The 20,866-nt window shown below is 39.0% G+C and overlaps 1 protein-coding gene across 5 annotated transcripts in view; it reads right to left on the bottom strand.

Moving 5' to 3' along the window:
• The window catches only part of FAM178B (family with sequence similarity 178 member B), a 160,289-nt gene that overhangs the window by 97,741 nt on the left and 41,682 nt on the right, over nucleotides 1-20,866 (bottom strand). For all 5 annotated transcript variants that reach the window (XM_072633788.1, XM_072633784.1, XM_072633789.1 and 2 more), the window contains one exon: nucleotides 13,017-13,122. In XM_072633788.1, coding sequence (XP_072489889.1) covers nucleotides 13,017-13,122 — 106 coding nt within the window. The remainder of the gene's footprint in view (nucleotides 1-13,016; nucleotides 13,123-20,866) is intronic.

The raw sequence follows: 20,866 nt of genomic DNA, 5'->3' as shown, positions 1-20,866 counted from the left end.
TCATTGCATAGAGGGAGAACTCCAAACTATAGTCAGTAGTTATACAGTCAGTAACACTGTGCCCTCATACCCCACTGTAGCTTCCTTTTCTGTATCATCTTCTCTCGTTGGGTTGTAAACTCCTTGAAGGCGGGGAACTGTCTTTCTTTTTCTTATTTGTATCCCCAGCCCTTAGTGAAGTGCCTGGCACATAGTATGTCCTTAATAAATGGTTACTGAATTGAATTATTTGCCGGTCAATCTCTTCTTCCACCGCCACAGGAGACAAAATGTCTCTGAGAGATCTCCCTAATGCTAAATAAACATAGTGGATCCCATTCCAGTACTAGTCATCTGAGTTAAAGAACCCTAAGCCACAAGCCACTTGAATCTGCAGGTAATACTTTGAGGGTAGAGGAGAACGAAGATGGTTTCATAAGCTGTCACAAGACCAAGTCTGTCCAGATAATCTTCAATTAAGCCATGGGCATCCAAGAAATTATGAATATCAAATTCTATTGTATACCACACATGATTCTCCATTGAATTCTATTATTTTTACATTTTATTTACATTCTATTTTTACTTGCAAATTCTATTATTGCTTTTAAAAAAACTTATTAGCTTAAGAAATATCAGTAAAGAATAAAATAAATATATAAAACAAGGAATAAGATCGTACCAAAAACTTGTACTATTATATAGCACATTTTAACAATAAAACCAAACAAATAAGCAAACAAAAAAATGTATTTGCTCTATGTGTCCTTCCAAGTTCATGCCAAGTTTCACTACCTTTGACTTTGTTTGCATATATATTGGTGCAGTCAAGTGCATGCCATTCAAGTCTGCTGATATCACTCGGCATCACTTTGTCTAGAGAAGCCCTTGTTCCTTTGTATTCTTCATTTTTATTATGAGTTGGTATTGTAGTATTCAGTGATATACCACACTTCATTCCACTGGGTGTGGTAGGATGCTTGCTGCCTTTTGATTATAATAAATAAGGGGGCTATGAATTTTTTTACTATATTAAATATTAATATTTTTGTCCTTTTTTGCTTTTCTTTGCATTTTTAGGATAATGTCCTAGCAGTTTGGAAGCCTGGGGAATACAATGGCTTCTGTTTTAGATATGGTGAATTTGAGATATCTCTGGCCAGCTGGACATGGCCAATTGGTGATGAAGGCTTGAGGCTCAAAGGTAAGAACGAGTGCTAGATTTACAAATGTCGGAGTCATCAGTATATGGATGATAATAACTCCCAAACAGAGAAGAGTAGGTGTTAAAATAGAGGCTCGATGAACACAGACACATAAGGGGCAGGAGCCATTAGTCAGGTAGGAGAATCAGGACAGAGTAGCGTAAAGATGGAAAAAGGACAGAATGTGCAAGCAAGAGAAGAGTTTGATCAATAGTGTCAAATTCAGCAGATAGGTCAAGAAGTATGAGGAAAAGATCTGGTAATTAAGTGAGCACTAGGAGTTTGTAGAAAGCATTTTCAGTTGAGTAAGGAGGCTGGACGCCAGATTGCAAAAGGGCTAGAGGCAATGAATGTAAATAAGCTTTTTGAAGAATTTGGCCGAAAAAGGGAGAAATATAGGGCCACAGTTTTAGGGAACAGTAGGGTCTAGTGAAAATTGTTTAAGGATAGGGGAGGATTTAATATGCTTGAAGGCCACCACTGCAATTTACCTGGTGGGGAGTGTGTGTGACATGGTCACTTCAGGAAAGTCATTTTGGCAGTCACTTGGGAGGATGGATGAAAAAAGATGGTTTGAAGCAAGGGGACCAATTAAAATCCAGTTACAACAGTTAGGTAAGAGAGACTGAATTAGTGGAGTCCCTGCATTAGTCCTACTTTCTGTCACTATCTGGAAGGAGAAAAATCAGGGTCCTCCAATTGGGGAAAAGGGAAAATTAGAATTAAGTTTTTGAACAGTGATATAAACACCTTTCTATTGGCCTAGAGAACTAGCAAAACCTCACCCTCTACAGCTTTTCTCACACCTTCTTAATGCTAATGTCTTCCCTCTATTATTTCCTATTTATCCTGCATAGAGCTTGTTTGTATGTAACTATTTTCATGTTTGTCTCCTGTTAGTTTCATGTTTGTGAAGGCTTTTGGGGCTGGGACTGTCTTTTGTCTATCTTTCTATCCCCAGCAGCAGGGCAGACACAAGCTGAATAGCCCCACAAACCCTTCAACTGTTCTCCACCCACTGTGCTTTCTAGACTCTTCACCATCTTCATCATCTTCCTCTGGACTGTTTGACAACATGCTTCCTAAAAAATGTGTTGTTCCAAATTGACCACAAGATTCCAGCTGGAGACTCCAAGGCACAGGACAGTAAAACTAACTCAAAAGGCACTGGTTTTAGAATCAGAAGTCCAGGTTTTGAATGGCAGCTCTGCAAGCTACTAATTGTATGACTGTGGGTAAGTTGATTCACTTCTCTGGGCCTCAGTCTCCTCAAGTGTAAAATGAAGGGATTGGATTAGAGGACCCTTAAGGGCCCTTTTGGAGTAGTCAGTGGATGGAGCACTCTGCCTGAAGTCAGGAAGACTTATCTTCTTGGGTTCAAATCTGGACTCAAGACACTTACTAGCTGTGTGACCCTGGGCAAGTTGCTTAACCCTGTTTGCCCCAGTTTCCTCATCTGTAACATGAGCTGGAAAAGGAAAAATATCTTGGCCAAGAAAACTCCAAACAGGATAAGGAGGAGTGGGACACAACTGAAAAAAAAAGTGCATGACTATCCCCAACATCACCTCTTCCATTAATTGGCTGGTTTCTCCCAGAACCTCCATTTTAAGGAGAATGACTCAGGTCTTCATTATTCTCTTTGAGGGACAAGACAGTCATTCCTTCTGCTTATATCTGTATTCCCAGCACTTGACTTTCAATTTCCTTTTCTAACAAGATAAAAATCTGAATTACTACCATTCAAGGTCTTTTGTAATCTGGCCCTAATCTAAATTTCCGGCATTATCTCAGATTGGTCTACAACAAACTTTACTATCCAAGAAATCTAAACTATTTGCCACTTCCTAAATAAGCAAAGTATTTTCCTACCTCAGGGGTTTTGCTTCAACTATTCCCTCTTCCTGGAATGTTCACCCTTCCCCTATCTACTTTTTAAGAGCATTGTTGTTCACTCTTCATAACCCTATTTGAGGTTTTCTTGGCAAAAATATTGGAATGGTTTGCCTTTTCCTTCACCAACTCATTTTACAGATGAGGAAACTGAGGCAAACAGGGCTAAGTGACTTGCCCAGGGTCACACAGCTAGTAACTGTCTTGAGGTAAGACAGGAACTCAAGATGAATCTTCCTGAATCCACTGCTAGCCCCTGAGTCACCTACCTGCCTTGGAAGGGACCTTAAAGGCTCTTACCTCCCCTACTAGAATTCTAAGATCCCAGAAGGCTGGAACTATTTTATGTATTGTTTGATTCCTTATAGAAGAGTTCTACAAACTGTGGGACGTGTTCCTATTGATCCTCTGAGGAATGAACACAAAGAAATTGACAAAATAATTACTTAATAGCTCCTATATATCTAATTTTTCAATGAAAATAAACTTCAAATAAAAGCCAACAGAAGCAAAACTAACAGTGAATTCACTCTCAGTCATAGTGAATCCAGTACAGCAGAGATTACTGGGATGGTGGGTAGAGATGAAGACCAACTTGAGTTAGACTATGTTAAAAAGGATTTATCACTGATAAATTCCAATATCACATTACTTTTGAATTTGAATATAAGCAGTATATGTTTCAATGAAATAATCTTTGTGTGAAAGTTGAAAGTATCAAAAGATCTACTTTTCAACATCATTCATTTTGTAAATGTAATATTGATGGAGTTCAGACTCTGGAAGCCTCCTTGAATCTTCCCACTTAATCCGGCCTTTCTTACTCAAATCTAATCTTCCCATTTGTTCCGGCAATCTCAGGAAGCCCATGGGCTTTTCATTACCATTCTACTCTGGTCTCTGTTGCATCCCCCACCCTTGATCCCATCAAAACCCCATTTCCCCAGGCTGCCGACCACTCCCATCAAGATCTGTATCCATTCCCATACTGCCCCTATCAAGATCTCTGGATTGCCCCACCTGCTTCCCACCCAAACCCTCCATTGTCTGATATCTCCTGATAGCCTCCAGCTGTTTCCAGTCTTTGACCCTCCTTGGATTCCCTCCTTGGACTTTTCCTCAAGACCCTTCCTAAACCCCTCCTCCCATCACCCTGGACTACCAGACTCCCCCCCACCCATCTCTCCTATACTCTTTTCTGTATTTAAGTTCCATATTGCCTCCATGCAGGCGCTTAGATTCAATCCAGCTCAGACTCGGTCTAGCTGAGATTCTATCTGGCCCGTTTATGAATACAAGTGTCACAAATGCTTAGGCTCCTTAAGCCAACCCAATTTGGTGAATCTTTAATAAACTTTGTTTTCTTTGGCTTTAAGAAGGCTTGAGTCGAATTCATTCAAGCACGACCCGGACTGTCGGTATTTTGGGGTCCCCCAATCACCCCTCAACTTCGCCAATATGCTAAGAAGCTAATTTCTATGCCCTCACTCCCAAAACTGCAGCTTTAAAAAAAAAAAAAGTGAAATAACTAAAGGACTATAGGAATAATTATTTGAAATTTTCACAAACTAAATTAAGCTGTAGTCTTAAATTTTTTATTGTCTAATTTTTAAGGTATATATTTTTGATTGTGTTGTGTTTGTCCTTCGTTTTTGAAGAGGACCATAACATCAAGATGATGACATGACTTCCAGTTGACTTTGATTTGAGTGAGGGAGGGCTGTGCAAGGCCACCAACCTCACTTTCTTCTCCTGAGCCATCTGGGTCCAGTGGCCTGATATTCATCAGGAGGACTGAAGATGGCCCAGGATGCAATGAGAGACCCTGGCACTTTAGGGTAAAGGTCTTATCAGACTCTCACTTTGAGGGAGATACACCCATTCAATGAATAGACCTCTTTAAGTAGTTACTCAAGGGATGGCCCCTTTTAAGAAAAGAAAAAACAGCAACAACAAAATCAAACTAGGAGGGGAAGACCCTCAGGGTTCCTGGGTAAAAGAGAAACAGTTACTATTTAGTAATTACAGATAGGTAATTACAGTAGGCAAAAAAGGAGGTAGAAGGGAAGAGGAAAAGGAGGCTAGAAGACTGGGGTGGAAGAGTGGGAAGGAAAGGAAGGAAGTTGAGGGAAGGAGTGGAAAGAGAGGGAAGGAGAATGAGTGGGAGGGCAGAAAAGAGGAGTGGAGATAGAGGGGGCAAGAAGAGAGAGGAGATAGAAGGGCAAGATTGGAAGTGGGGGGAAGAGAGGGAAAGAGGCTGAGTGTAGAAAGGTGGAAAGGGAAGGGTGGAGACAGAGTGGGTAGGGAGAGGAGGTAGAGGGATGGGAGGGAAGGAGGCTGAAGGGGAGGAGTGGGAACAGTTAAAGAGAAAACCCAGCTAAAACTAATATGGAAATTACAGGAATAGTTCAAGAGCAGAAATACAGAAATACTAATTAAAAGCCCAAATTTCTACCCAGATAATAAGATAACATAAAACCTAATTACCTGACATTGAAAGTGTTTATGCAGAATAATTTGGTAACACAGGAGAATTTGTCCAAAGAAAATTAAATATTTTTTATAAGCAAAACCAAATTTTAAAAAAATTCTGTTCTGTCAGATTGTTTGCATCATATAATTTTGCTTATAGAACTCCTGAGCATAATTCTTCTTTTAGTATAGGAAATAGTGATGCCTACAGCTATTGATATGATAGCAATGGTGTTTGATAAATCAAACGCAAAGCAGCTTCAAATAGTATTACTCGGACATAACCAAATAAATATCTGAAATCCTCAGATGAATTGAGAAACTAAATCTTCCTACTTTGCATTGAAAATGAAAGAAACAACAGATGTCGTTAAGGATGCTCGTCTGATCGATTACATTTGTAAAAATATATGGTTGAAGCTGATGTTCAAGAACATGTGTTACTTTGAAAAGTTTTTGACTGCGCCATATAAAAAATGTTAGCTGATGATTTTTATATATGTATACATGTATTGAAAATTGATCATATAACACCTTTTTAGAAAGAAACGGACTCTGCACTGAAGGCGTTCAACTGATGTCAGAATGAAAAGCACATCTACAAGCAAGTCAGAAATTTGGATGTTCATGCAAAGTGGACACATTTTAAATTGAATGGGGAGACTGGCCAATGACAGCCCAGTCCTGAGAATATGCTTTGTTTTGCCGTTCTTGGTGGCTTATATGGAACATGTGCAATATTTCCTGTCTGGTTCCAATCCAACACGTGGAGGCTTGGCCAGTTCCTGTCTGGCCATGAGTGACTGAGGGTCTGGTACTACAGGATAATGAAGAGTCTCCTGATTGGCTGAGGCTAGAAGAAGTGATGACTCAGGGAGCATGAAGCCAGAACTGAGTTTGCACACAAAGACGTGATGGACTCCTCCCCCAGTCTTTTTTCAGGTTTCCTTCTTGGCAATTAGGAAGGTTGTTCTAAACTGACTGGTAGGGGAGTGTCAAGGTGTATTCCCCCACCTGGCTAAAAGGTGTCTGTGAGCACGTCACCCAAGTTTCCTTTTAGGCCTATTCTTTTCTCATCTTAGGTGAATAAGTTTCCGAAGAGGGGACTGTCCAGGAAACTTGAGAGAGGTTCATCAAATCCATGAGAGGTGCCCCTGGCAACTGAAGTTGGTAGCAGAGTTCCCTGGAGCTAGGAGAAGCAGCAGTAGTATAGCTGAGGACCCAACAGAGCTGAGCTAGGGAGGAATTTGCCCATCACCAACAGGATGCCCAGAAGTGATGAACTGAGGAAAGGATTCCTGCATGAGAAGTTGCAAGGTTCCCTTCATGTTCCTTACGTAATTCCCATGTGTTTCCTACATATGTGCCTCACTATGTTACATATAGTTATACATGCCACTCACTGGGAGTTGAGGTCATCAAACAGAGGAGAAGACAAGAGGGCATTGGGCAGAACCTTTGGGAAAACCCAAATTTGGAGGATGAGATTGAGATGATGAGGCAGCAAAGGGTATGAAGGGTATGAAGAAAACCTGTGACAAAAGCCCACAGAAGATAGATTACACAGAAGTGTGGTCAAGGTGTCAAACTTCACGGATAAGTTGGGAAGAATGAGAACTGAAAAAAAGTCCATTAAATGTGACAATGATGAGATCACTGGTAACTGGAGAGAGCTGTTTCAGTTGAGTGATGAGGCTGGATGCCAGACAGCAAAGGGTTGAGCAGAGTAAGAGAGAAAAGGGAGTGGAGGAAGCAAGTGTAGACAGTTTTTTCAAGGATTGTGGCTGAAAAAGAAAGAGGAGACATAGAAGCAATGCTTGAGGACAAAGGCTTGGTCCTTACTCATTACTTACTATAATCATTTCTTGCCACCTGTGGAACCGTCCTGGAGTCCTGCCACCCAGAAGCTATATCTTGTCTTAGCAAATATGGGACCCTGTCCTCTTGCTACAATCATGCAGCAAGGCAATGAGTCAATGCAGAGCCAGAAGCGATCCCAAAGACCCCATGTGATTTACTGGAACCAGGAAGAGAATATCTGCACATACTCTGTACAATCTACCATGCCATTTGCCAAGAAGGACAAATATGAACATGTTCCAGGGCTGTTACATATAGTTTTTTAAACTGTTACAAGAGAAATCAACTTTACAAAGAAATAGTCCTTTAAATTAAAGGCTCTTTGCAAAGCTGTGTGATAAGGAACAGAGCACACAGTACTTTTTAAATCTCACTAATATTACTGTAAAATTTTTTGGCTTTCTCATGACAAAGTACTTTGAAAGGTATTTGAGCTAAAAGAAGACATGGACATGTTTCTTAATGATAATAAGAAATATAAAGCAAATTCATTTTATAGAATAAAAACTTTCCTCCTAAAATTTGTTTATTTGTTGTTGTTGTTTTTTTTTAAAAACCCGCGCAAATTAATCACTGTGGGGTTCTCAAATTCATACTATAAAGAAAAATTAATATATTTATGAAAATTTTAGAGCTATGCATAACTAATTCACAAATAATGTTTTTATAGATTTCTCAATAAAAATATACCTGCCATGGAAATGAAATGGAAGTAAAGAACTGCTTTTTCATTATTTAACCAACTTACTGAAGCAATTCTCACTTTATTTTAAAATGTAGATATTTCTAAATATGAATGGCTAAGGAAAACAAATTGCCAAGTTTAAATAAGATACATTTGATCTTCTTCCAATCTGAATTAGAAGAGTTAATAGACTTGTCCTGTGATAGTACATTGAATCAAGCATTTGAACCTGAAAAATCATATTTTCTTTTGGCTACAGGTAGACAAATGGTTTTCTAGCTGATTAAACAAAGCAACAAAAAGTTTGCTATTCTTCATATTCATGTACCATTTTCATAGGAATGGGGTTCTCTGCTTTTTTTCCATACAAAATGCTGACTTTAATTATGACTGGAAAAGAACTGTGAATAAGAACATCATCAATGACACCATATTTAAAAGATTTTTTGCCAAAAAATAAACCCATCTATCAATTTCATAATAAGATTATGGCTATTAGTTTATAACTTACAGAAATGAAAACTGCTTAAGATTTTATCAATCAATAACTGTGATGTATTCTATTCCTTTCCTATATGATTGATATTTGTATGTAATTATAAAAATAAAATTCTTAATGTTATTTGAATAAATGTGAATTAAGAAATTAGCTTCATAGATCATTTTATGAAAAGTATAGGGCAGAGATGCCAAACACAGGGTATTAGAGTAATTGTGGGCTGAGTGCCTTAATCAGACTAAAATGTCATTAGGACATTTTTATCAAAATAAATAAAAAATATAGTGGAGCGTAATATTAACATATGTTTGTTTTTTAAAGTCAATTTGCCTATGGGGATCCTTATGTGAGGTTTTATGATCCCTTTTCTTTGAGTTTGATAACACTCATGTAGGGTACAACATTTTTTTTTATTTTTTATTGTTTCCTTTTTTTATTTTTCATTTTTAATGCAGTTCATATCATATAAAACAATTCCAACTTTTGGTCAGGTGACACTTCTTTTAAAGCATTTACAATACAGACCACAAAAGAATTTTTTTTTTAACATTAATTGAGACACAAATAATAATTATGTTGCTAACTTCACAAGCTCTTGACCTAATTGTCTCCACACTATTACTAAGAATTAAAGGACCCTAACTTATTGTTGTTGGTTTAAAGTCCTAAGCCTAATAGGTTACTTTTAGACTTAACCTCGGATATTCCCCTACCAACAATCTATAATTTAACAGATCTGGTATTAAGCTTACAAACCTTTTGACTATAGGAAATTGCCACTAAGAGCAGGGACACTGCAGGGATACAATATCTCTCCAACTTCATGTCAATTCCAGGCAGGATTAGATTATCCACTTGCATTCAGTCAGGCTTAAAGTCTGCCAGGTGTCAGTGGGGAAATTGAGTCAGGAGAATCCTACCTCAGCCCAGGCTGAACAGCCGCTCTCCCACCCTTTCCATGAGATCACCTTTTTCAGTTCATACCAGCATCTCACAGGCTTACTGGCATCATGGATTGGAGGCTCAGACCACCTTTCGTGCTATCCATACCTGGAGTTAGACTCAGGAGAACAGTAAGTTAATATTCCCATAGCATCTTTAAATAGCAAGTTCCGATAACCAGGTTTCAAATATGATTATATAGTTTCACTTTGGCTAAGGAACATCTTCTGAGGCAAGTCTTAAGTGGCTTACATGCCTTTCTTTACATGTTCTAGTTCCTGATTGAATAACAGTCATAAAATCAAATTTACCATTAAAACCTTAACTTTTCCATCAATGCCAAATTTTACCTGAGGTTACCTGCCTTTAGGAAATGTAGACTAAAATTCTTTTCCCCAAACTAAAAATGTCTCTGATTTAGTCTCAGTAATTAATTCACTCAATTGTTTTAATACTAATTGCTTTTATATCACTTTGCAACGTCCAATTTTTCTCCCCATCTCTTCCCTCCCCCCACTTCCCAATACCTTGCACTCTGATTACCCCTTCCCTCAATGTACCCTCCCTTCTATCATATCCCACCCTTCTCTTATCCCTATCTTCTCTCAACATTCTTTTAAATAAAAAAATTGGAGCACTGCATAAAATTAGGAAGCTATAGAGCATAATACCGTGCACATAGTATATGCTGGATAAACATTTGCTGAATTAGTAAATGAATATGGGTTCCAGGTTATTTTCCCTTTCTCTGTCCTGTTTCTAGAATTCATGCCCTCCACACTTTCTCCTTTATGGAAGTCCTGAGAATCTAAGAAAAATTACACCAATTTCTTTATGACTGAAATATACATATATGTACATACACACAACATATGTACATATATGTACATGTATGTGTATATATGTATATGCATGTATGCATTTATTTATTTATTTAGGATTTGTCCAAGATCACCAAATGATTATATGAACCCTATGTGAATTAGGGGGTTCAAACCCTTTTTTGGACTCACTAGCCAGTGTTAAGGAGAAAAGAAAATGAGAAAGAAGTAGCAAGAATTAGAAACAAGACAGGAAAATAGTGTCATCCCCAGCTTGAATTATTTAATATTTATGAGATGCCAAGAAAACCATTATATCCTCTACAGACCTGAAAATCACCTAGAATCCCTGTCCACAAAGCTCCCAAGACCATTCAAACTTTTTTCGCTCTTTTAGCTTCTGCCAGGCAGAACGCGACTAGCGTGTGTGTGGGTACTTCTCAGCTAACATCATTCTTTGCAGATCATGGTTAACCTCTAAGCAGAGCCCCAGCGGTGATTATCAATACAAAGCAAGAAGGCAACAAGGAGTCAGTCAATACACAGGTACATGGAGACCTTCCTGAATGTATCTGTAAGGTGTCATCCCATCAGAACCATATGGTGACCAACTAAGAGAAAACTATACGGCATCTAAGACAGTGTAATCGACACAGGCTAGTTGTTGTCATGGAGATGCCAAAAGGACCTTATGTGGGTGATTTTCAAGATTCATTTTTTTTTTGTATGTGTGTTTTCCAAAGCCTGACTGTACACTTTGTCACATTTAAGGAAAGAAGAAAATCTCTTAAGTAAGGACAAAGCAAAATACTAACACCATTTCCTGCCTCCTATTCTTTCAGCTTCAGTTGCCTCATCTGTAAAATGGGGATAATAACAGCACCCACCTCACTGGCCTATTATGAAGATCAGATTACATACACACACACACACACGTACACACACGCACACCCACCCACCCACCTATAGTACTTTACAAACCTTAATTATTGTTAGCATTACTATTATCTCACTTCATGCTGATAAGGAGCCTAGAAGGCAAAATATATTTTAACCAAGAGCAACATATCTTTCCAACTCTATTTCAAATGACCCTTCTCTAACACTCTAAGTTCTAGCCAAAATGGACTACTAGCTGTTTTCAAAACCCAACAGTCCATTTCTTATCTCCTTGAGTTTATACCAGACATATTCCCTCCTTATCTCTGCTCTTCCTCCTCCAGTGAAATTTTCATTAATTCATCCCACCCACCAAATGTTCTCTCCCTCTTCAAACCGTCTGGTGTTTCCTTTTCTGTGTACCTGTAATATCATTCCCTTCTCCCCTAGTAGAATGTAAACCCCTCAAAGGCAAGGATATTTCACTTTTGTCTCTTGTTAGAATCTAACAGAGAATCTTACATGTGGCAGGGGTTTAATGTTCATTGAAGTGACTAGAAGGGTAAACTGCTGACATAAAGGCTACAAGAAGACAATGGCATTTCTTGACTTCACAATATCAATGTGGCAGATTACAGAGGTGGAGGAAAAGAAAGAACTAATAGAGCTAACAGTTAGACGTAGAAAGAAGCCAAGAAACTAAGAAAGTTGAAGATCTCCTTGAACAATCCACATAGAAAAGTACACATGATGTAAAACAGGGACTTGGGTCCAACTAACAAACATTAGAACAGCAACAACATGGTGTGGGGGCATATAAGACCTCCTCACCCCAAGGCAAACAGGCACTGAAATCCCAGTGGTAGACCAGGGCTCTGCCTGCCGCCTGTCATGGTTTCCTTATTTTCTCTCCTTGAGTACAAAGCTAAGGGTAGATTATTTGTTTCCCCCACTAACAGATAGTAGATCAACTGCTCTTCACCTTGTTTGTGTCACAGACCCCTCTGGCAATCTGAAGACACTTAATCACCCCTTCTCAGAGTATTTTTAAATTAATAAAATTAAATACATAAAATTAAAAAGGAGATGAATTATATTAAAATATGGTTATCAAAATACATGTTTTAAAAACAAGTTCATCAACCCCAGGTTTAAGAATCCCTACAAATGCTGAATAAATGGTTGTTGTAACCGCAAGAGGAATGAGATGAATTTGGGTACAGTCCAAAGGTCACAAAAACACAAGTGCATATACTTTATCATTCATGGGTATTTCTATAAGACATGAACACTTATGGTGTTCACAAGCAGCCCTATAGCAGCTTAGAGAAATGTGGCTGAGGAGGTAGCTCCAATTATAGGAACTATATAACTCATATTGTAAACTGAGAAACATATGTAAACTCATAGGAACAAGAAGTGTCAGCACTAGAGAAAAACCAGTTTTGAAATAATGAAAACAATTATTAGGCAACATTTAAAATTTTTAAATGTTTATGTTTGTAGACAGCAATGGCTCCCAAAGGATTGGACATGGTCCCTACGAGGTTACACTTCTGCCAGACCAATCTCTACGTTCTCATTCTTCAAGGAAAACAAAAAGAGGCCAAAGGCATCTTAGGACACTAACTAAAAACCTGTCGCAATTCACTGAACTTAACTGAATACACAACAACAAAGGTTAAAAATGAATTCAGGGACAAGGCTTTTGCCTAATGCACGGTTGGAGTACTCTTGCCACCTAGTGGCCAGTGTATGATCCTACTTGATCTCATCCTTACCTGGAATAGCCACTGGAGAACTGGGACAGGACAGCTGGGAGTCTCCAAATAGAGATAACCAAGAAGCCCTTTTCGTAGGAAGGTTATCTGCTGTGCAAATGTGAAGCTGGAAAGGCAAAGGGCAAGGGAATTAGACTCGATGCCTGAGTGCCAATCCTTTTGATACCACCACCCAAATTTCCAGCATTCTAAGTATCTCAACCTGTCTCTATCAAGAGGGTCAGTCACCAAGGAAGGAAAAGCTAATGGTTATGAAATAATGATACTGATGGTTGGGTGAACAATGTTTGTTCTCGAGCCCTTTCTCTTCAGTGGTATACATCTAAGTAAATCATTTCTTCAATGTGAGCCTCTGTTCTCTTAACGGAAACATTTCTTTCATTCTCCCCCCCACTCACCACCCCCAGGTTTTGTGAGAATTACCAATTTCAAAGATCTATGATTTCAGTGGGAAGGATACTCTTTTCTCTACCAAGAGAAGTCACAAACCCTTTACAAGAAGATAGTTTTAAAGAGTCATAGTGGTCAAAGCATGCATCACTTCGTGGCCAGATTGGTGAGGAACCTCTCCAAACTTTGCTGGATTGATTCTTGAGTAGTCACTGCCTGTCATGAATCCTTTACTGGAAGCCTTTCCAGTTTGACAAGACCTGCCAGAGCTTGCACTCTGTGGAGATGGCCTTCAAGAAACTCAAATTCATCTCCATGCAACACCAAGTTAGCAAAGTAGGGCTTTAGTGGAAGTTTATGAAGGTTTCTGGTGTTTTGTCTAAAGCTGAGATTTTATTAGCATAGGGACCTCCAGGTAAGAAGCAGCTCACTCTATCAAGGCAGATATGCAACCATTTCCTGACTTACTGTCTTAGAGAGTAGCCTGGGGCAGTGAGAGATTAAGTGATTTTTCTCAGTGTTACTGGAGCCAGTACGTGACAAACCAGGGACTTTGAATTCAGGTGTTCTTGATTCTGAGGCTTGACACCACTATACCAGTCCACATCTCTTATGAGGATTATCAATAATTAATATTGGCAGAATGCTTCACGTGCTCCTGATATTAGGAAATACAGGAGGCCAGAGTCCTATATCATAAAATGTACTTGCTTTTTATTAAAACATTTTACTATACCTTACACATAATACTGAGTGATGAGCATTATTCTCTCCCTTTTACAGATGAGAAAAACTGAAGTATTTTGGCAAGTTTAAAAAAAAGATTTAAGTGTCAGAAGTGAAGTAAGAAATATAGAAGTCACAAAACTATCAATCCTGGGCTTTATGCCACAGACACTCTTAATGGACAGAATTAGCAAATGAGAGGATGTGGTGAACACAAAGAGCATATCTGGATCTAGTTTCACACAGTATTTATATAGCATTTGCATTTTTCCAAAGCAAAGGAGATACCTAAGAAGATGGCAAAACTGACACAAAGACGCCCAGAGTCAGGGGGAATTTTGAACAAGAAATAACAAAACAGGATTCAATATTGAACAGTCAAAGGAATTGGCTCAAAGTCAATACAGAATGTTATTTTGAGTCTCCATATATAGCTATAAGCATAAGCCTCTTCTTCCATTTGACCTCTCGCCATGTCTCCCCCTTTTAATACATGCTCTCAGAAATAAAATGATTACTCCAGGAAGAAAGCCTCTTTGATTACATGCTTAGTAATTTCCACAAATATGCAGGCTAGCCAGAGAGAAGTTAGGAAAACTAAAGAATTAAGAATTATGAATTCTAGTCCTGCTCAGTTGCAGACTTGAAAGGATCCCAGATATCTTTCTACAAAATGAAGAGGCAGATGAATCTTTATAATTAACATAAAAAATCAAACTATAAGTTCTGAGAGGCACCATGACATAGTGGCTAACATGCTGGATCTGGAATCAGTAAGATTTGGATTCATATTCTGACTCTGACACTTGCTACCTATGTGACCATGGACACGTCATTTAACCTCTCCTGAACCTCAGGGTACTCATCTATAATGAGTGTGTGTATGTTTATCTTTTTGCTTCCCCAGAACGGCAACAACAGAAGATGCTTTAAATATCTACCTATCTATTTATCTAGGCATATGTATGTGAGTATGTATATATGTGTGTGTGTATACATATATGTATGTGTATATATATATGTATGTATGTATTAATACAAGGTATCCCAACAGTCTTAAAGCTGTTCAAGTTTATAACTGCATGAAGACTTCAGTGACACCCTGCATAGTTTAACAGGTAAATCTTTGCAATACGATGTCAGCAAGTGTTTTAGGATCCTCTGCTGAAAATTATTTAATATCCACTATTACTTAAATTTCATTGGTTTGAGAACCTCTTCCACTCTGGCAGATTGAAAGCCATCTAGCATTTATAGTAAAGGTCAGAGAGGGCAAGTGAATCGTCCATCTACACACAGCTGTGAAATGTCAGAAGCTGGAGTTCAACCCAAGTCTTTCAGATTCCATGTCTAACATTTTATCCACCATGCCAGATTCCCTTGTCTTTTGGTAACAGTATATATTAATAACTTCTTTTGCAGAAAATGCCAAGCTAGAACATAGATTTCAGACCTGAAAGATACTTAAGTGTTTATTTATTCCAATTCCCTTTTTCTACAAATGAGGAAACTGAGACTCAGAAAAGTTAAGTGACTTTTCCAAGGACACATAGGGAGCAAGTAAATAATAACAATATATCTATATCTTTGGTAATGTGCTATTTCTCTCTGAAGATTGTATGGGTTTTGAGTAAGGTTCATCTACTATACATATACTTACCTGTTAAATAACGTCAGTACCGTATTTCTTGTCTTGAAATAATTTAATATGAATTTTGCAAAAGGTAAGTTGTGATGCTTCTGGCTCCTTATTATGGGCAAATGAGCTCAAGGAAAGCTTCAAATGGCATTTAAAATTATGACTCTAAAGAAAAGGACCTTCATAGCAAACCTCATTTTTAAAAAAAAAAAAAATCAAGGTATTTTAAGTGGCTGGGAAGAGAATGCTCCAAAGTGAAATTTTCCATCAAGCCAAGTTGTTGTCTCCCTAAGTATGTTAAGCAATTTTGCAAAAACTCTTCTCTTAAATCATTTGAAAATTCTGAAAACTCTCCTTCTGTTACAAGGTTACTCCTTGAAAATGCATCATATTCTTGCTCGCAACTTAACCACGAAGATACTGTGCGCAAATAGGTTTATAGGCAAACACTGTGATGCAGAGAGACATAAGGGTACATACAGGCCCAGATGTATAGACACAGATATACAAAAGGCAGCCACATCTGCAGGGCTATGCAAATTGGCAATGACCCTGCCAAAGGGCATATGGTCAGGAAAGGAAATAAACACAGTGATTCTGAGTCTATTTAGCTCAGCTCAAAGAGCTCAGCACTATGGCATTCTAGCTAAAGGGCACCCTGCCAGCTTCTCAATGGGGGAATTGACTGGATGAACCCCTGTTGGCTCAGATCAACACATTTCCAACTGATGCTGTAAGAAAGAAAGCCCACTTCCAGCCACTTTTCTCTTCTGCTGCAACAGCCTTAGAGGGCAATTTTTGCTGGAAGAATTAGCTCTTTCCCCTCAGGTTCAGAGCTACTGAGTCAAGCTGCAATCTCTGAGGCCAGAAACAATAGAGGGAAAGAAGATGGTATTACTGCTACCCTGCCTGGGAGGAAATGGCTTTCAAGGAATTCTTTGTTTAGAGCTGGAGGAGATACGAGGGATTGCAGGTTCAAGCCAAGCCAAGTCCACTTAATCGCTCTCCACCTTGGATTTCTTTCACCTCAGCTGAACTATAAACTATTTCACTTTATTCAGGAGAACACAGAAGGACTGAGGCATAGACAAAGTTAGGGCAGAAGACTAGAATCCAGGAATCTCATTAGACGATGACACTAGAAAGAAAGAACCTGACAGAACTATGGACAGCCCAGTCTTGAAAGAACCAGGAGTGTTGAGTGCATGTAGAGAAAGCCACAATAAAATCAGCGAAATTCACGTCATGTCCAAGAATATGAAACGGCCCTAAAAGTTGCCAAACTTATGTTGGATTGAAATGATGCGATCATTTCCCTGTGAGAACCCGCCTCGCTCCCCACCCCCATCCCAGCAAAAAAGCTCAAACGAGGCCCAGAAGCTGTTCCAAGCATGTCTGGAGATGGAAGAAATAGGAACTGAGTGCACAGTGCCTTCAACTAAGAGCAGATAACAGAGGCAATCTTCAGGCCTGTCTGAAGTTTGCCAAGTGCCTAAAACAGCTGTCAAAGTCTGATCATTCCTTTCAAGAGAGGCTTTTTTATCTCAGGCACTCAAGAGATGAGGAAAAACTGCTTGTGCCAGTACAATCTACCAGTGAAGGAAAGAAAGATGGAGAGAGGAATTAACCATGAGCTAAACATGCTAGAAGACTGACCTGAGTTCTCTATGTTCCGGCCATGAATCCTAAGGACCATGGGATTCATCTGACTGGCAGCTGAAACTGTCCATATACGTCATCTCCCATATTAAAATGTGAGCTCCTTTGAGGAGTCCCAGTTCTTAGCACACAGCAAGGGCTTAATAAATATTTCCATTCATTCATTCATTCATTCATTTTAGCAAAACCCAAGACTTCATGGTGATGTAGAAGAATTCTTAGTATCTATTTTTGATAGAGCCCGAGGAAAGTTGGCTCTCCTCCCTATCCCTTCTCCCATATAAGCCGACAGTTGTCCCAGGGAGTAACAACTCCAGAGTGCTTCGGGAATCTCAAATATTAAGGTCAGGATAGGCACACGGTGCAGTTGTTGATAGAACACCAGTTTCTGTGCACCTGTAAGGTCTGTCAGGTATAAGTTTAAATAAAACACTTAAGAAAAGAAATAAATGCAGGTCTAAGCTTTTCCATCAGGTAGTGGGTTCTCCCTCAGTAGGGGTCTTCAAGCTGGGTGGCCACTTGTTGGATATATACTGTCATGTCTGACTTGGTAGTCCCTTCCAGCTCACATTCTGTAATCATAAATCTACTCATGTTCTCTCTTTAAAAAAAAAAATGATAAACAAGGATTAACACAAGAGCCAGAAACTTAATGATCCTGAAGGATTCCTTTGACTAATGTCTTCATTATTCTGCAAAACAAGCCTGATCATCCTCCAGGCCTTACTTCTCTTTGGGGCTGCTTGATTATTTTTAGAGGTATCTGTAGCAGGTGGGAAAGCTCAGTGTGATCCATGCTCTATAACTGAATTTATTTCAAACCTGTTTCAGAAAGCCACGGAAAGGATATGAAGTTTATTGTTATGCAGAAACAGGGGCTGCTTGGTCTCAAAGGGATATGGCTCTCAATCACCTTTTAACATTAATAATGTTTTTCTACAACGGACTCTACTTTCTTATGGCTGCTGAAATATTCATGAAGGAACGCCCCAGGTGACCACAGGTGCTGACATGACAGCTCCCAAGCCTACAGACATGCAAGTGCACTAAGCAATTCACATAGAGTGGCTTAGGCACACAAATATTTGATAGAACAAATATACTTACTCACACTCCCCCACAAAGATATTTATGTAAAGACGTACTGCTACTGCCATGCACGCAGTGTGTGTGAATGGGAAGTTCTATAAATAATGTAGCAAGTAATCTCCACTCTTATTACCCAGCCCCCAAAGCAGGTTCTCTCGCTCCATTTGGGTAAAATAAATGCACAGTGAATTTGGGCCTGAACCTTCCATTCTACTAGACAGAATGAAACTCTGCCAAGTGGAACAGAGGTTTGTATAGCAAGTGCTCAAATCTCATTGAATCATTTCCTCTCTCTTCCCTCTTTTCCACTCTTATTCTCTTTTCATCGTTCCTCTTCTTTATTTTCATTCCCCTTTCTTCTTCATCCCATCCTCCTCCTTACCGTTTCCCTCTATTACACTTGTCAATCACATATACTATCCAAAGGCTCATTCTACCAAGCCTCAACCAACCACACGAATTCTCCCATCCCAAGTACATTTCGTTCCACATCTGTTCCCTTCCATGACTGTCCAAGAGTCAAGGAAAGATTTAGATATGTGCAAGTTTTTATAAATGTAATAATTAGGAAGTACTTGTGAGATAGCAGAACTCATAACTTCTTGATCTGGCTTGAAGGAAAAGTAGAACTTCTCATTTTTATTATATCTTCCTCCAAATTTTACTCCTGATGGTGTTCAGACTTGGATTCTCCAAGTATCCTCATGAATAAGTGTCATGGTAAAATCTGCCTCTAATAAAGACTAGCTATATAATTATAGGCAAATCATTTCACTTTTGTGAGCTATACCCTCCATATCTGTAAAATGATAATCATGATGCCTGTAATACTTACCTCACAGGATTACCATGAGGCTAGAATGATCTTGTGCATGCATAATCCCTACCTAAAGCATCTTCTGCTTTAACAAATCTTTGTTTGCTCCTTACAATTTCATGGATTTTTTAGATGCCAGAAAAAACCTAAGGAAATTTGGGTTTAGGATGGCCTCTGGACATTTAAAGTAACTAGTGTTGTCTTAATGTCATGCTATGAGTGGAATATTTAAAAAAAGAATCATCTCCTTTGCAAGAGATAGGAGACAATGGAATCACGAGAGAGAAAGCATATACATTATATGTTGAGCTGAGGACAGAGACTCCTGGGGGATATGAGAGGATTCCTCAAGGTTTGAGGACAACCCTAGAAGGAGACCCAGAGAAAACACCTGACCATGGGCCCTATGGTGACCATCTCATGAAGCTATCATGCAACACATTCACCTGGGTGGTCTGTGATTAAGTGGGAGAGAAGGTGGTGAGATGATTTCTCCTTCCACTGGAACTCTGATATGGGGATGATGCTCCAAGTGCTTCTCTACAAATTTCTTTGAGTATGCCTATGCAAAACTAGGTGGAGAAAAGGACTAGGTGGGGAGAGCTGGAAAATTTAGATCCTAATATAAGCGAGTGGCTGTGGATTACTCTGCTGTGAGTTTTAATCCGGCTGCCTCTTCTTGTTCTATTTCACTTCAGGTATTTATTTAATCTACATATAAGTGAGTAACCCTTCTGTGCTCATGATAACATGGGAAAGAAATGAAGATCTTCAAAGAAAAAGGGCTAGAACCAATTGATAAATTATGAATTATTAGAAAGGAAAAGACAGTTTGAGAAGGCACTTGTACTTTATATGACGTCAGAGGAAGGCTGGAATCTAAGGAATATAAGCAAATCCTGCCTTCGCATGTAGGAAGGACTGAAAGGGACTCTGGCCAGTAGTTTCGTGTTTGGAGGACCATCTGGTAACTCAGGCAGAGGCTGGACTGAGTGACTCTTCTGTCTCCTTCCCTAAGAGGCACGTACATGTATGTCATCTTCCTTTTGGTGACTTGCCTTTTCCTTATTAGAAGGAACAGTTAGGAGATAAAGAAATGGCGGTCCTGATTTTGTACACAGGCAGCGAGCAGTTGGTTCATAACTGAAAATGGTGGGTATGGTCACCCATGCACAGCTGCTCCAGCTGTTAGTTCAGGACTTACAATGTCACCTGGTGGCTTGTTCTATTAAGTAGTTATTGTAATTATTCCAGCCTACTTCTAGTGTCAATATAAAGCAGTTATTCCTGCATGGGGAGTACACCTGCCTTATATGTGGGAATTCCTACCCTCTTTATATGTAAAATACTTCATAAATTTTAATGGGCTATATGAATGTCATTCAGTGAATAAGATGTTAGTAAAAGACAAGCAAAAGGAAAAAACAAAGTGCCATTTATGTATTTGTTCATGTTGTTCTTCACATCTAAAATATACTTTCCACTCTTTTATTTAAGCAAATCATACCCTTGTCAAATACCATTTTCTCC

The sequence above is a fragment of the Notamacropus eugenii genome, chromosome 1 (assembly GCF_028372415.1).
Source record: "Notamacropus eugenii isolate mMacEug1 chromosome 1, mMacEug1.pri_v2, whole genome shotgun sequence".
NCBI lineage: Eukaryota > Metazoa > Chordata > Mammalia > Diprotodontia > Macropodidae > Notamacropus > Notamacropus eugenii.
The sequence above is the reverse complement of the archived record's forward strand: the minus strand, read 5'-3'. Positions and strand labels throughout refer to the sequence as shown.